At 32.8% G+C, this 18,333-nt stretch overlaps 1 protein-coding gene across 3 annotated transcripts in view; it reads left to right on the top strand.

The window, feature by feature from the left end:
* LOC123703503 (endothelin-converting enzyme homolog) overlaps positions 1-17,816 on the top strand; it is a 45,971-nt gene extending 28,155 nt beyond the window's left edge. For all 3 annotated transcript variants that reach the window (XM_045651530.1, XM_045651531.1, XM_045651529.1), the window contains 13 exons: positions 3,356-3,515; positions 5,647-5,850; positions 9,627-9,840; positions 10,082-10,154; positions 10,403-10,723; positions 10,945-11,042; positions 11,533-11,696; positions 12,090-12,272; positions 13,271-13,432; positions 13,919-14,108; positions 15,090-15,220; positions 15,544-15,683; positions 16,221-17,816. In XM_045651530.1, coding sequence (XP_045507486.1) covers positions 3,356-3,515; positions 5,647-5,850; positions 9,627-9,840; positions 10,082-10,154; positions 10,403-10,723; positions 10,945-11,042; positions 11,533-11,696; positions 12,090-12,272; positions 13,271-13,432; positions 13,919-14,108; positions 15,090-15,220; positions 15,544-15,683; positions 16,221-16,397 — 2,217 coding nt within the window. In that variant the 3' untranslated portion in view covers positions 16,398-17,816. The remainder of the gene's footprint in view (positions 1-3,355; positions 3,516-5,646; positions 5,851-9,626; positions 9,841-10,081; positions 10,155-10,402; positions 10,724-10,944; positions 11,043-11,532; positions 11,697-12,089; positions 12,273-13,270; positions 13,433-13,918; positions 14,109-15,089; positions 15,221-15,543; positions 15,684-16,220) is intronic.
* Positions 17,817-18,333: the final 517 nt, after the last annotated feature.

The following is an 18,333-nucleotide window of genomic DNA, read 5'->3' as shown; positions in this document are numbered from 1 at the left end:
TCTATGAATCTTAAATAATGACCGTAAGTAAGTCAGTTTTTCATTTAAAGTCGAATCTTCCACAAAATATAACGTTCCTATTTCCAAAATTCTTTAAAAAGTGTTGATTTCAAATCAGTTAATTTTCAACATTACAGTATATTTTATATTCTATTAGTTATAAATATTGTTTTAGGAAGGTATCTAAATAAATTTATTAAAAGTTGGGTACCTGAATTATTTAGTCTGTGGCATTATGGCCTAAACAGTCTACACAATGACTAATTTGACTATACAATAAAATCATACAGTAGATACAGCTCTATTTTATGTTGTGTCGTGCAAATATATACAAGTAATATTTGTTTATCAAATGTGAGTGAAAACAGAAATGGTGAGTAGACCTTTTTATGTATAAAATTAATTTTATTTGATTATTCTTCTTTCAACAGTTTAGTTAGGTAGGTACTACATATATTATAATTTATCTTAATATATATAAATCTCGTGTCACAATGTTGGTCCTCAATGGACTCCCCGATTATAATCAAATTCGCAGACCATGTTCAGTTCGATCCAACTTGAGAGATAGGATAGTTTTTATGAAAAAAAAAAACGTAAACATGTAGGTACCACGGGCGAAGCCGGTGTGAACCGCTAGTAGTTCTATAAACGCGTAATTTAGAGTCATTCATGTGCGTGTATTATAATTTTATATCAGCCTATAATGTCCATAATATAAAGGTATATATTATTATTATATATATATTTAGTTGGTAAGTATACCTATTAGGTACTACGCTGCCTGTAATTGATCGTTCCGGCCAAATAGGCCCGCACATCTCAGAGCCAGTATTATCCGGAATAAACAGACAGACCAACATAGATCAATATAAATGTCGTATTTTATTGATAGTTTCTACTTCAATTTAGTGTAAGTACTTTACAATTTATTGATTACTACATTTTGGAAAAAAAAAATACAATCAATCGATGAGAACACTATTATACCCTGAACTTTGGACGTCATATTATTAAAAGCTACAATACGATTCCTATTAACCTAACTTATAAATAGTATTCTATTTACGATCGATGCACTGTGCACTCGATAGCCTAACTAGTAATTGATATATGGTTTATTTAAACGTATCACGTGCAATTTAATATTATATCCATTCTGTTTAGCTGCAAATTTAGGTTCTGGTTTAGGTGTCCTAGGTTCAAATTTTTTGAGCCGATAAAATTATCTAATTGATATGATAGCTTTCGTTCTGTTTAAAATATTGCACATTGCGCTATGCGCTATAGAATTTTTATTTTTCATTTATTGTGATGAACTGAAAAATTTTGTAAACAATGGCTTTTTATTACATGCATTTTCTATCAATGACACAAATAAACTTGGAGGACTATTTATTTATTTTTACCAGACTTCGCAAAACAAGGGCTAGGTATTTTTTATTTATAAAATATACTTGAAGGGATAAAATACTTCTATGTTTAAATATTTCCCGTCTGGTTCAGAAATCTGATCCCAATTTCCCGCAAAGTTTCAATTTATTGGATCGAATTCCCAATGGACCCGAGAGTCGAGAAGATATTACAAATTTTTAAAATAACTTCTTTGGTCCTCCGCGAAGAATTTATACTTTATTTTCTCTTACACATAAGACGGTTAAAAATCCTAAATACGTATTTTCTAAAACATAACGTAGGAATGTAATTGTATTATTAAACATTCAGGGTAAAGGTTGTGAGCGTCATAGTTTTTAGTTAAATATTTTTCATAGCTAGGTAAATATTTATTTAAACGGAAATCCCGTAATGACGTAAAAGCCTTGTATTCTTATATGTATATGAAACTGAACAAAATTGTCAACTGTGGTGGGAAAATACGCAAAAGTTCAAATAAAAAAGCGACATTTAAAGTGACACTGTTGGGAAATTTATAAATTAAGTATTCTGTCATTTTCTTGTTAAGTTCGCAGTTGAGTGAACTTAGAGTAAACAACGTGCATTTGAGTTCACGATTTTATATAATTTCTAGTAGAAAATATTGTTATTTATTGTATTTTGTTTAAGCAACAAAGACATGAAACAAAATAAATATGAAAGTAAAAATGGTTTATATGGTTTACTATACCGGCTTTTAGACTTATAAATAAAAAATCAAATGTATTTTTCAGTCGACCTGAAAAAAAAAACAAATGTACTTTGTAGTGCAGTAGGTACTTCACGTAGGCTAAGTTTAACCCGACGGTTATTGTTAGTTACTTTGTTTTATTTATATAGAAGCTTATACATATTGACGTTACTTTTCATTAAGTACATTAATACAGATACTAATACAATTTTAGGGATCAAATTTATAATTGGAAGTTATGTTATTTTGAAATGTGCTGCGATTTTAAATTTGACTTGATTGAATTACATTATGAAATTGTAAATTAAATTAATTGTTTTATTAATTGATTGTTTTATTACTTTGAAAACATACATATGTACCTAATGGAGTCTTGTCATGTTACATTTTTCACTTTTGTCGACAGTTTTCATGACATCCATTTTAATTAGCTTTTTGACCGTGTATTTAATTAAGAATCTAATTAACAGGCCCCACATGCTCTAGATTTAAAAATAATAATTTTGTGCTGAGAATTTAATAAGCTTTATGAAGAACGTTTATTATGCCCTAAATCTTAATTAACATAAGATATTTTTCTTGAAAAAATATTTAATTATGTCTCGTTTTACGTAGTTATAATTTATTTCGAACGGTTTTAAGATTGTTGTTATTACAAGATTGTCCTCTCGAAGTGAATAAGTCATCTGTTTTTTTTTATAAATATGCCAAAAGTTCTGAATCTTCTTCTTTCTTAATAAGATAGAAAAACTTATTTCTGATACAACGATTTTTTGCCACAGAATATGTTTAAAAATAACAATACGGTGCCTAATTTAATATTTAAAACAAAAATAGGAACGTGAAAATAATCGTATGTAGATATTGACGACGCGGTTGGCGCAGTGGTAAAGTAACTGCCTACTGAGCCGACGGTCCCGGGTTCGATCCCCGGTCAGGGCAAATATTTGTGTGATGAACTCAATTATTTGTTCTTGGGTCTGGGTGTTATTATCTATATGTATATGTATTTATTAAATATTATATTTATCGTCACCTAGTACCCACAACACAAGCCTTAATTGAGCTTACTGTGGGACTAGGTCGATTTGTGTAATAATGTCCTATAATATTTATTTATTTATTTATTTATATTTTTTTTATTCTAGATAGGGAAGCGCTTGACCACAAAGATATATGTATATTTTAAGCCGATTTACCTGTAATTACATGAATGCTATCTTTTTCCAGGGTCTGACCTTCCTAGCATGGCACCAACGGACGAAGCTAGAGCGGTTCCTGCTGGTTTTCAGCGGGATCCTCTTCTTGATGGTGATGCTGACCACTACGCTGTTAGTCAGCACGCAGACAGCGTCGTATCCTCGCGTGCCAGCCGTTGAAAAGGATAGCGGTAAAGTACCTACCATATGTATTTGTGTATTAGAATCTGTCTCGAGGAATACAAAAAATATTGTTCATTGCATCTAGGATTCATATTTAATAACTCAGCCCCCAGAATCACAGACACAATAGAAAATCTATTGTGTCGTGGACCGATCGGGCTGCTGGGGGCTCAATGGGTCAACCTACTAGTAAAAGAATTTTGGGAAATCGTTTCAATAGTTTGGGATATTCATTTTTCTCCTTAATACAATGTACAATGTTCCATATTTGGGCACTGAAGAAGTGATTGAAGCAAGAAAAGTAATTTAGTCTCGATAATATAAAAGAGATCGAACATAGTAATATACTTATTTATTCTTCGTTCTAAAAGTGATGATTAGTTGCGCATGCGTTCACATCACTTTGTCACACAGAACAATTTATCCATACACATTTTCACAATATGCTACTTACCTAATTCATCGCAATCATCAAAATGAGCTTTTCCATGGCTTAACCGTTGCGATGAGAGCACAACAGACAGACATGCATTTTACCACCTCAAAACTATTATCAATACCGGCAAAAGCATTTGCAAGTATAATACTTATCATAGATAAGCAGATAAAACCTCTTGCTACAATGTCCCTAAAATCAGATCAATAACCAAGCACAAGGCAAGGCAAGGTCAATGTCATATTGTTGATGACGTCAGCGATTATGGTGTCGTATTGTTTGCCAACACGCTGTGTAATGGCAAAGAAAATGTCTTGAATATTACATAGGAATGGTCTATTTGTTTTGTGAAATTATACTGAGTTGGGTATGAAATTGTAATGTAAATAGTTCGCTGTTGTGGCGTTGTTTTGTTAGCAAAGGTTATGTGATATTATATTTTTCTTGTTATTGTGTTTTTTATACGAGTGCGTTGTACGTTTAGATTTTTTTTTGTAGCGGATTTAAAATATTATGAACATTGAAACGTTTTACTTTTTAAATTTTTATGAAATTCCATTTTCTCGTGAATAATCACTCAATTTCTAAATGCAATGACTTAGCATCGTAATTAACATTAACCTTGGTTGCGATTTGCTACAGACGTCTATAATGTGTTATTATATAATTGAGCTAGTGATGTATGTAACAATACCGTGCATTTATGATTATTAATAAACATTTTAATTTATCCCACTATTCTTCAAGCTAGATGTTATTTAAAGGTGGACTTCCGACCAGCGCGGCTCTATCGCAACGGCCGCAGCGTCTAAGCCGCTGCGTCACTGTCGCAGCGGCTTAGACGCAGATTGGCTTCCGAGCAGCGCGACTCCGGCGTCAGTCACAGTTATTAGTCCATACCTGACGGTTGTGCGGTACAGTAGGAATGAACCGAAAAATTAAAAAAATATTATTAGAATCATATCTATAGATAGAATAAATAATATAGATATATAGAAATAAATAATATAGAATCCTTTTTAGGCTGGTTTTTGTAGCCCGTTTCACTTAAATCGTACAAAATTGCATGTAATGTGCGTAAATATGTTACTAACGTCCATTTTTTAGATATTCTTTCGAAAATAACTCGATAATAACCTAAAAACAACGTGCTTTTGCAGCCTGCCACGCGACAGTGCTTGCGCGAGCATAGCACGGCCGCTACGGCCGCGCGACACTGACGCGGCGTCACTGTCGCTGCGACAGTGACGCTGCGCTCGAACGTTCCATCATACATTTCCGTACTGTATAATACTATCGCTCTGTCGCCGCGTCACTGTCGCTGCGTTAGTGACGCCGGAGCCGCGGTGCTCGGAAGTCCACCTTAAATGGATTTCTATTATTTGTAAAACTCATGTTCGAATAAACATAATATTATGAGACAATCAGGTGTTTAAACAAATTCTAATTTCTAGATAGCTTTGATAGCACAAAAGACTGACCAACCGCTTACTGTGTAATTTATCAGCTATAGGGACTTAATTCTTACATCGTGTTTTACTATAATTTTTTTTGAAATAGTAACATTTTAACGGCACTATAAATAAAATTACGTAGGTACATACGTGCTTCTTCGTAACTACCCTCGAAGTATTTCTAGATATTACATTAGATATGTATATATAATTTATTGGTCTTAAAATTGTTCCTAATTATTTTTTCAGATCTCTGCCTATCAGGCACATGCATCTACACAGCTAGCGAGGTTATAAAGGCCCTGGATGAAACACAGAACCCTTGCGATGATTTCTACCAGTTCGCGTGTGGGGGTTGGGTGAAAAACAACCCTATACCTGAAGGGAAATCCAACTGGGGTATATTTAGTCAGATAGAGCTGCAGAATCAGCTGATTATAAAGACTGCTATGGGTAAGTTGAAAACTTGTAATTTTTTTGGATATTTTTAGATATTTTTTTTTAATATTTTTGGTGTGGTAAAAAGAGTGGGTCGTTACTCGTAAGCAATTACCACCGCTCATGACACAGAAGGGTATCTGTACTAGATGTTTCTGTAATCTAAACATTTTATTTATTACCTGTTGAGACTTTAACGTTTGTCCCTCAAAAATCATTAAACTCGAAGTCTCGAAACATTATTTATGAAGTATATTCTTTTTAATTTTAAACAAAATATAGGTAGCTACCAGGAAAAATCAAACTGAACATGTAAACGAATGTCAAGCCAATAATCAGTATACTTACGTGATTTTTCAGAATTTTCATGTCATTAGAGGCACCTTGCGAATTCAAATATTTGACGAATTATGTTAGGTATTTATTTGTTAACATATACATAAAAATAAATTGCTTGTTAATATGTTGTGTAAAGTGTTCAATTTATAAACGTCACTTGTGTGGTATGTCGATCTGTCTCTTTACCAAATTTGGATCCAAATCCATTCACAAATAGAGGTGCGATTCAGTAACAAAGATTCATACCTATAATATTCGTATTTATGATATTTTTATTATGACGTCATAGGAACTTATGGGTAATTAATTATCACGAGCCTGTTTTAAAGAGATAAAAATCAAGAAACAATAAAATAACCGATATAAACAAAAACTAAATATTAGGGAAACCGGTCTATATACCTCATTTAGATTTTTTCTCAAATTATATAAACTGTCTATTGAGCATTGTATTTATATTATGTAGTTTATTTTAAGTACCTCCAAAAATACCTACCACCACATTTAATTCTTCAAGTCTACAAGTAGGTATACAATACTTTCAAATAAGTTACCAATCAAACAATAAATGTACTATACTTAAGGACGCTATAACGTATTTTTACAAAAACACGCTGTTTTTCGGTACCATTTTAACTTAAAGCAATTACACGTGAGAACATAGTAATATCTTAATTTAAAGATAATATATTCAGCTCTACGTTCATCTTATAAAAATTGTACGACGTCATACAAAATTGTCGCTGAAATACGTTTTTTCCATCACAATAAACGCATAAAATGCAAAAAAATGGGGTCTAAACCGGTACCATTTTAGGAAAATTAAGAGCCTAATCTATCTTCTTAACTATATCTTATTGAGGGATATATAGTCCTTTATATATGGTGTAATTTTTATGAATCTAAATCAAAATTTTTATTTCAATAATGAGCTAAATTAAAAATACTTGTCGATTTCTTCATACATTTTGTTCTCGCGGTTCGTCAGACCGCGCTCAGAAGCGCTCTTGGAAGGACGGGTGTATCGCTCCTCGTGCCAAAAATAAAAACGAAATAAAAAAGAATATTGTGCGTGCACTGTCTTTTTCGTGATTTGAAATATTTGATACTTTTTATGAGTAAACTGTATATGTTTCATATTCCAATTATTTGTAATTTAAAATTATGTTTTTAAAATTACCTTGCCTGAGATCCTCTTTTTTATGGGTTGTTGAATAGATTGGTGGGGTAAAACAATTCAAGATGGCGTCGATGAAAATTTGGCTTTTTTTCGTGATGGGTGTCATTTTCATAGTTTTTGGGGTAGCTATTACCGAATATGAGGTCAAAACTGAAATCCAAGATGGCGCCGACGAAAATTTTACATCTTTTCGTCATGGGTGTCATTTTCATGGTTTTTGGGGTAGCTATTAACGAATATGAGGTCAAAACTATAATCCAAGATGGCGCCGACAAAAATTTTACAACTTTTCGTCATGGGTGTCATTTTCATGGTTTTTGGGGTAGCTATTAACCAATATGAGGTCAAAACTGAAATCCAAGATGGCGCCGACGAAAATTTTACATCTTTTCGTCATGGGTGTCATTTTCATGGTTTTTGGGGTAGCTATTAACGAATATGAGGTCAAAACTATAATCCAAGATGGCGCCGACAAAAATTTTACATCTTTTCGTCATGGGTGTCATTTTCATGGTTTTTGGGGTAGCTATTAACCAATATGAGGTCAAAACTGAAATCCAAGATGGCGCCGACGAAAATTTTACATCTTTTCGTCATGGGTGTCATTTTCATGGTTTTTGGGGTAGCTATTATCGAATATGAGGTCAAAACTATAATCCAAGATGGCGCCGACGAAAAATTTGACATCTTTTCATCATGGGTGTCATTTTCATGGTTTTTGGGATAGCTATTAACGAATATGAGGTCAAAACTATAATCCAAGATGGCGCTGACGAAAATTTGACATTTTTCGTGATGGGTGTCATTTTCATGGTTTTTGGGGCAGCTATTAACGAATATGAGGTCAAAACTAAAATCCAAGATGGTCGTCGAATTTCAAGATCGCGTCATGGTAATACTGTCGCGTTATGGAGCAAGGCGGCGATTTTGGTATCTATGAATCTCGCCAAAGAAGTTTCACTCCTGACACGTTTTCTCGGCACACACGTTCTTTTTTATTTTATTCTCTTCGTTTAAATGTTTTAGATAAACTTTATTTTAAATAAAGTTTAGCGAATATATTTAAAGTTACTAATATCTGTCAGAATATTAACATGATTGCCACAGAGTTGCGTTTTATATTAAATTTCTAAATATGCATTTCAATGTTCTTTAAAATTGTTTTTTTTAAGACTTTCTACAAAACTGTGGTTGTTAACGTTTTTGTTATTTTATTTAAGTTTAAGCTTTAAAGGAGTAAGAAAAATATACCTAATTATCGACGGTTACATTGGGGATTTGGTAATAGCTGTCTCAAAAACCTTGAAAATGACACCCATGCCGAAAAGATGTAAAGTTTCGTCGACACCATCTTGGATTTTAGTTTTGACCTCATATTCGTTAATAGCTACCCCAATAACCATGAAAATGACACCCGTGACGAAATGATGTAAAATTTTCGTCGGCGCCATCTTGGATTTTAGTTTTGACCTCATATTCGTTAACAGCTACCCCAAAAACCATGAAAATGACACCCGTGACGAAATGATGTCAAATTGTCGTCGGCGCCATTTTGGATTTTAGATTTGACCTCATATTGATTAATACTTATTTAATAGCTACTCCAACTCCTTGAAAATGACACCCGTGACGAAAAGATTTCAAATTTTCGTCGGTGCCATCTTGGATTTTAGTTTTGACCTCATATTGGTTAATAGCTACCCCAAAAAACCACCCACATTTGCAAATGTGTTTGCTACTTAGGAAAAGTTCATATTTAAAGATATAGGTAATGTGAATGTGTGGTAACGAATTTAATTTATTTCATTCCGTCTGTTTCTCGGAATAACATACATTTACTAAGAATTGCTTACAATGCCGGGTTTAATATATTGCCGGTAACATATAATATTATGTATGATAATAATTCTTAAAAAAGTATTTTATACATTTCTTAAAAAGCTTCGATATTGTATACAATAATACAATTCATATTCAAATTGTTGTAAAATAGTCACACTTTTTTAAGTTGGTTGAATACACTAAAATACTTATAAGGATCGTACCTACTAATAATAGTAACAAAATGAATTTTTAAAGTTCCCAGTAATCTTCTGGAATCAATTTCAATAAAAATATAAAAAAAAAATATCAAGTATGAAGATGGTCTATAAAATGGAATGCGCTATGTTTACGTGAGCGCGATGTTCCCGCGAACCACGTGGCGACGTTAGATACCTAAATTTGAGTAACGCAGATTTGTGACAGCGTCTTTAATATAACAAAATTCCAGAAAAAATAAACCTCAACGTGACCACCGGAGCAGAAGCGAAAGCTCGAATCTATTACGACGCTTGTGTAGACACAAATGAAACAATAGAAAGGTTGGGAGATAAACCACTGATCGGCATCATAAAGAAGCTGGGAGGCTGGCATATTCTGCCAAACACGCTTGTGAGAACGCAGAAGTGGGATCTGCAGAAGCTATTGCAGGATATTCAGAATAGGTACGTTGAATATATCGTAAGGGTTTTTGTGGAAGGCTTTTGGTTTAGCAGGATTATGTTTCAGAATTAATGTAGTAGTGTTTAGTGTGAATTTTATACATAGGTAGATAGGTATTATAGCAGATTTTCAAATTCCTGAAAGATCTGCTTTAAATAGCTATAATGGTAATAAATCAAACGTTAATTAACGTTAATTAATTTAAAATCAATGACGTTATTAATTCTATTTGTTTAAATTCAGATATAATTTGGGTGGTCTATTCAACTGGGCGGTTACAGAAGATGACAGAAATTCAACTAAGCATGTTATAGTGGTGAGTAATATTCTAGTTCCTTGCTACTTCTGTATATTATCATAATTATTATGAGAAATTGAAATCTGATCCCAGTTGCATTAAAAAGGCTTTTTCTTCAATGTTGAGAAGGGAATTGATTTCTTAATGTTAAACGAATTAATGTTTCTTAAATAATTCTGTTGACTGTTGGATTAGATACATAAACTAGTAATATTAAACAGTATTTAAAGCAGTTATTTAAAAATACACTCGACTATTATTTCTAGCTCGACCAAGGAGGTCTAAACCTACCCACCAGGGACAATTACCTAAACAAAACAGCTCACAAAAAGGTCCTAGATGCCTATCTCGACTATATGACTCGTATTTGCGTATTACTTGGTGCCAATAAAACTGAAGCTAGGCAGCAAATGAGCAAAGTAATACAATTTGAGACAGAATTGGCCAATATAACCACCCCTTCTGAGGATAGAAGGGATGAAGAAGGGTTGTACAATCCGTTTACCGTGAAACAGTGGCAAAGAGAAGCGCCATTTTTAAATTGGAGCGTGTTTTTCAATGATGCGTTCAGATTGGTTAATAGGACGGTAAGTTGGAAAATGTATAAAAATTGATATAAATGAGATATTAAAATTTTATATTGTACCTACTTTACAAAGATGTAGCTATGCAGTGTTCTGATAGAATTGTCTTGTTCTTTAACTATTATATTGTGTATTGCAATTATTATCAACTTAGGTTAATAATAATATTGTCATGATCAATAATAATAAAACACAATCAATGATGTCCTATAATTTTTTTTTAGATTCCTGACAATGAGACAATAGTAGTGTACGCGCCGGAGTATTTTAGAAACTTGACCAAAGTACTCAGAAAGTACAGTAAAACCGAAGAAGACCAAAGGTAAGGACCATTATTTTTAACTACTTTTAATGAAACAAATGTCAGTTCGGTGTCTTTAGATTGTCCCTTATATAAAATACACTATTCAGCTCAATGAAAGATCATTACAATTAGAAACATATACTCATTTTTGTTGCTTTCTATTCTTGCGGTTTTTAACATTTGCGTTCTAACATCTTATCCTACTAATATTATAAATGCGAAAGTTTGTGAGGATGTGTGTGTGTGTGTTTGTTACTCTTTCACGCAAATACTACTGAGCCGATAACAATGAAATTAAGCACACACATAGAGGGTATAGGATAGGTTTTATCCCGGAAATCCCACGGGAACGGGAACTATGCTATAACTATTCCCTATTTTGCTTTATTTGCTTTGAAAATACGGGCGAAGCCGCGGGCGAAAATCTAGTAATTCCTAACTACCGCCTATTTGTTTCTAGGTTTCTCAGTAGCAATATTTATTCTAAATAATAACATTTAACTTGCAGAACAATCACCAGCTACATGATGTGGCAAGTATCGAGATCTCTCTCCACGTATTTATCTAAACCTTTCCGAGATGCATCTAAGATATTGAGAAAAGCACTATTTGGTTCCGAAGGAGCGGAAGAATCCTGGAGATATTGTGTTACGGATACTAATAATGCTATTGGTAAGTTTTTATATGGTTTATGTTAGGTTGTTTTAATGTAGGGTAGTTTTAAAATATGACATTTTGTAAAAGTGAACTTATGTATACGAAATAAATTAGACCTCTTAGTTAATTTCTTTGAAAAAAAATTTTACTATGCCATGGCTCGTATCACCTATTTTTACACCAAAGATTGCATGATGCATCAAATTTACCGATTTGCACGTTTCAATATTGTGTACTATTATGTTTTTGTATTTGTGCATTACCCAATATGTTCTATTACCATTTACTACCTAATATCGAAAGATGAATTATGAACTATCAAAAGTGAGATTACTCACAGATTTTATAATATTTGGTTGAGAAATTCTCAGATTTAATATTTGATTGATTAACTTACTCCATTTTCAGGATTTGCGGTAGGCGCAATGTTCGTCCGGGAAGTTTTCCACGGTGCTGCCAAAACGGAAGGCGAGATCATGATAGATAACATCCGGGCGGCATTCAAGAAGCATCTCAAGCAATTGGACTGGATGGACGCGGAGACGAGAGAGGCTGCGGAGAGCAAGGCAGATGCTATTACTGATATGATTGGTGAGGATTCTAGAAAAATCTTGGCAAAATATTTTGTAGAAGTCTTTTTGGTAGATCTTGTATTCTGTCTTTTGGGTTAGGTAAGTAATTTTGTTCTGGAAAAGTCGAGAAGCGTCTTTGGCAATTAGGTAAATCTCTTTAGTAGTATCTCTATTATTGGTAAGGTAATCGAAGGTAAGATAGTGATAGACAACATCCGAGCGGCCTTTAAGAAGCATCTCAAGCAATTGGACTGGATGGACGCGGAGACGCGGGAGGCTGCGGAGAGCAAGGCAGATGCTATTACTGATATGATTGGTGAGGATATTGGAAAATTATAGGGTAATGTTTTGTAAAAGTCTTTGTAGGAGGATGTCATATTCAATCTTTTAGGTTGGATCAGATTTTTTTCCAGAAAACTCGAGCTGTGTCTTTAGCAGGTAGGTTAATCTCTTTAGTAGTCAATAATATAATTACTAAGGCAAAAACTGAAGGTTGAAATATCCGAGGGGTTTTCAAGAAGCTTCTCAAGCAATTGGACTGGATGGACGCGGAGACGAGAGAAGCTGCGGAGAGCAAGGCAGATGCTATTACTGATATGATTGGTGAGGATTCTAGAAAAATCTTGGCAAAATATTTTGTAGAAGTCTTTTTGGTAGATCTTGTATTCTGTCTTTTGGGTTAGGTAAGTAATTTTGTTCTGGAAAAGTCGAGAAGCGTCTTTGGCAATTAGGTAAATCTCTTAAGTAGTTAATAATATTATTGGTAAGGTAATAAATCGAAGGTTAGATAATGATAGACAATATCTGAGCGGCCTTCAAGAAGCACCTCAAGCAATAGACTGGATTGACGCGGGATAACGGAGAGTAGGTATATGATAATTTATTAAGACGATACCTGTGGAATGTTTATTTCTTAATTATTAAGAATATTTTTCATTTCTTTTATAACTTTGCACGATTCCTAAAATACGTGACACATAGATCTATTTTACAATATCTTTATTTTTGTATTTATAGGTTTTCCGGATTACATTCTGAACAAGGAAGAATTAGATAAACAATACGAAGAGCTGATAGTCAAACCCAATGAGTATTTTGAAAACAATATTGCGTTTAATACATTCAGTCTGAAACATGACTTGAGGAAACTAGACCAGCCTGTCAATAAGACGAAATGGGGTAAGTTTATAATATTATCTCATCATGAAATGAACTTTATAATTGCCAATGTTATTAGGAAAACTAACATCGATGTTATAATTTAAGGCAGAACTCAAAATCAAAGAATTATTTTTCATCTATACATAATATAATACCCTAAATCTGTGGAAGGGTCAATTCTGTACATTGAAAATATTAAAAAAATATATAGCAGGGGTGTTACTGGATCGATACCAAGCCCAAATATGTGATTAATTTTTTTTTTTATAAGACGTCATTGTCAGAGTTACTCAAAATGGAGAAATAAACCATCCACGCGAAGACCGACTTCCGCGCGGACGGAGTCGTGGGCAGAAGCTAGTAATGAATAGGATTTTTTATTTCTACAGCATAGAATTTTACCTCAGGGCCCTTAATTTAATTCTTTATACAGCTATTTGCATGAAATAGAAAATTAGCGCATAAAACGTGACACATAAATAACTTACTAAAACTCCCTTACAGGCATGACACCATCAACAGTGAACGCCTATTACACTCCTACCAAGAACCAAATCGTATTTCCCGCGGGAATCCTTCAAGCTCCCTTCTACGACGAGAACAACCCCAAGTGCGTGAACTACGGGGCCATGGGGGTGGTCATGGGACATGAACTGACCCATGCGTTTGATGACCAGGGACGGGAATATGATAGGTAAGTTCTGGTATATATGTAATTAAACATCACCATTTAAAATGCGTCAAAATCCACTGCAAAGGAATCACACAATGTACAAACATAGTACAGGTGAAGTTAATAGAAGCGTGATAAAGCCATTAGCAAGTTCATAATCTATCTCGCGAGCTTGTAAGCTATCAATTTTTGACGTGACAACGTCTTATAATTCGATAGAGCCGGCTGCACGCACGAAAAAACATGACTCATGCGTCGTTACCTCGCTCTGACTCATCTGAGGCGTTCCATGTAAGGCTTGAAGTGCGAGCGAGAGCGCGGAACGAGCGACAAAGAAGCACAATCCGACGTTGTCACGTTCAACTATCGTCAGTAAACCGACTTTACAGACAACCAATTTTTAATACATAACATACTGCTTACAATCTAACGCATAGTTTTTGGGCAGATTATAGTGTAGTGTGTAATGTTATGTATGTGTGCGTCATACTATATGTGCAGTTGTAATAGCAGTTCAATACAGTATTATACAGACTACAGTCGAGTCAAGTGTTTCATTACCACCAACCATTGCAATAGCTTATAAACTGTGTCATTAATTTTATTTTCATGTTTATGGCCATTTTTAGGTTATATTTAAGCAATATCTATAAAAATTTTGCACCTCGTTTATTTGTAAGGTCGACAGTATCTAGCCAATATGTGCCAATATATTCCCCTTTAGCATAACATAAAATAAATCTAATCTAATATAATATATTATAAAGGCGAAAGTTTGTAAGTATGGATGTATGGATGTTTGTTACTCTTTCACGTAAAAACTACTGAACCGATTACAATGAAATTTAGCACACATATAGAGGGTAACTTGGATTAAGACATAGGATAGTTTTTATCCCGGAAATCCCACGGGTACGGGAACAATGCGGGTTTTCCTTTGCAAACGCGGGCGAAGCCGCGGGCGGAAATCTAGTATTAATATAAAATGCCACATTGATACAGATTCGGCAATTTGAACCAATGGTGGAACAACGCAACCATAGCTCGCTTCAAGAAGAGGGCGGAGTGCATACAGACGCAGTACTCACAGTACTCCATGGAAGGACAGCGGCTTAACGGCAAACAGACTTTGGGTATGTTAAAACTATTTAAAATTAATATTTTTGATACTTGTACATTTTTAATAGATGAAGGTAGTCGTTAATACATAGGTTATAGGTCCGTCTCTAAAATGCGTCAAAAAACTAATAATAATATACTGACTGTATTTAGTATGTTGTCGGTGTTATATTTCAGATTTTTTTAGTTATCTGCTAATCTAAAAATAAATCTGCAGCACCTTCACATAGTTTTCATTTAACTAACATAACTACCCTCACTTTGTTATAACTTATCAAGGTAGTTGTAAAAATTGAAAACAGCAGAGATTTATCTATACTATTTTTATTTTTTCCAGGTGAAAACATAGCAGATAATGGTGGCCTAAAAGCATCGTATCACGCGTATTTGGAGTACAGTAAGACAGCAGCTAAGAACTACACTCTCCCTGGATTGAAGTACTCGCATAGACAATTGTTCTTTATATCGTTTGCACAGGTAATTATTATAATCATTACGAGGATATATTTGAATTAAAAAATAATGAATATTTATTTCTAATGCACACAGACCTTCAATAAGGCTTTATCCATATGCGACGCTATAAAAAAATATATAAAAAAGACGTAAAAATAAATATGTATGTAATTATTATGTTGTTTTTAACTTTTGAAGGTTGTTGAAAGAGTATAAAGCCTTATTGTCACACAACAATATTTTTAATCTACAATGAAGGTAGGTACGAATTTGATTTGTTTTGGCGCATAGCTGCTAGAATCTAGATTATGATATAGGTAGGTAAAATTCAATTGACCAAACCACATTTTTAGAAGTAGAATGTATTTAGATACTTCTCAACTCAACGCAAATGGAGTTTCTTGCCGGTTCTTCTCCATAGATACTGCTTTTCGAATTCATGGTGAATGTTAAAAATATGACGTTTCAAAAGTGCTTCTCGAAGAAGTCTAATTGAATAAATAAATGTTTGAGTTTGAGTTTGAAATATTTTTACATTATTTGTTTCCTTCTTTTCAGGTTTGGTGTTCCGCAATGACAAAAGAATCGACCAAAATACAAATCGAAAAAGATGACCACACGGTAGCAAAGTACCGCGTTATCGGACCAATATCGAATCTTCCAGAATTTTCTACGGAATTCAACTGCCCTCTAGGTTCCACAATGAACCCTAAACAAAAGTGTGAAGTATGGTAACATGAGACAGCTTTAATTTTTTATTAGTAATAAAAAAAAACAATATTGAAGGTAGCTACCTATATATTAGATGAAAACTTTTTGTATGATACAAAAATTCAGCTTGTAAAAGGCTTCAGAACTTACAATTCTAAAATCAAATAGGACCATAGATAAAATAAACGTTTTGTTATAATTTTTGGACTGGCAATGAATTTACAAATTCTTTATTACCTTGACTATACAGTTATATTTCACATAGTAGATAAGTGAAATTAAATTGTATAGATACTCTAATAATTCTTTAGAACATAATATTCTTTAGTTCTAGACAACATGTACAAAGACCGTTTTATATTTATTTAAGATTATTATTTTGAAAACCGCCTCATAAGTAAATGAAACATTTCTAAGCAGTCACAACTTAATATAATTATTATAGTTATCGATTAAAGTTATGTGTATTGTGGAGTTTGTATGTAAGATTAAATGACGCTTAAAAGAAACGCATACAAAATATATTATTCAAAGGTGAAATTATTCATAATATTATCTATTAAAAAAATATAAAAATGACAACACTATGAATTATAATATATGTTGCCAGTTTCTTTATTATTTTATTTTTGACATATACATAGATACAACACAAAATAATTTTTAAATAGGTAACTATAAATGCTTATATTAGATAGATGAAACGTTATAATGTATTAGTATAGTAAATGTATGTATAGTGTAGTAGTCATATGAATATTCAGTAAAATTTCAAAAGGTCTTGAGTTTAAATTCATAAAAAATGTAGGTAAAAAATATTATTTCTCTTTTTATTATAAACACTATGAGCGAACAAACATCTAAAATAAAATGGACAATACAGGGCATCCGTCCTATCAACAGCTATGAAAAAAAATAATCATTTTTTTAGCCAAATATAAGTAAATAATGCATTTAAAGTTTGACAGTTATTTAATAAATTACTATTAGTATGTTTTGAGCAAGTATTGAGCGCTTTCAAGCATTTTCGCTTACAAACGAGTCACGGATATCTCGCTCAAATTGAGTTACTCAAAATAATAACATGAAATATATAAAATTGTTTATTTAAGAAACGCAGATTTATTGTATTAAAATGTTATACTTATGTAGTTATCTATATTATTTATATCCTTAATTTATTCAAAAGGACAACAAAGATAACATTGTAATTTTACCATTTTAAACTTTAATTTATTTCAGATAGTAGGTATAAAAACACACGACACAAATTTAGATAAATAAGAACCAAATGTTTGTACAAAATATAGCCTTGAATGTTGTGTTGCTTTCGCTTGTGTAAACATGTAAGTAATAAGTATACATTGTAATTATTATTTTAAGGGCTGATTTTTCAATCCTTGGTTAAAACTTATTCATCGAATAACATATTAAACTACCATTTCAAAAATGTATTCTAGTTATTGTCCGTATTTGACAGTTTACAGGTGACATTTTAAAATGTTCGTGTAATACGTTATTGGACGGATAAATTTTAACCAAGGATTGAAAAATCAGCCCTAAATTGTATTTTTAACATTATAGAACAGAAATAAATGTATCATCTTATCTGTGCCAAAAATCACATAGTTTCTAGTCTCTATAAATATTCAATATCATAGACTATAGATAGTAAATAGAGTGTAAAACCTCTAAAAAACGTAACAGAAACATTTCATAGGCCTTGCTTGTCTACTCTGTAACTAGACCATTTTTTTAGTAGTATAAACTGAGTGTTATCATCTTTTTACCCTCTAGAATCAATGGAGCATTTATTTATTTTTCTAGCTAAGTCGTTTTATGAAATCGAAGTCTAAAAATTGCGCTAGTGTAGCAAAAGTCTTGTCTTTATGGGAGTTAGCATACATAACTTCTTAAATTACAATAGGTGTAATTTTAAAAGAATGAATATGATACAAGC

This window comes from Colias croceus, chromosome 26 (genome assembly GCF_905220415.1).
Source record: "Colias croceus chromosome 26, ilColCroc2.1".
Taxonomy (NCBI): domain Eukaryota; kingdom Metazoa; phylum Arthropoda; class Insecta; order Lepidoptera; family Pieridae; genus Colias; species Colias croceus.
Note: the sequence above shows the minus strand (reverse complement) of the source record. Positions and strands in the feature narration are given on the sequence as shown.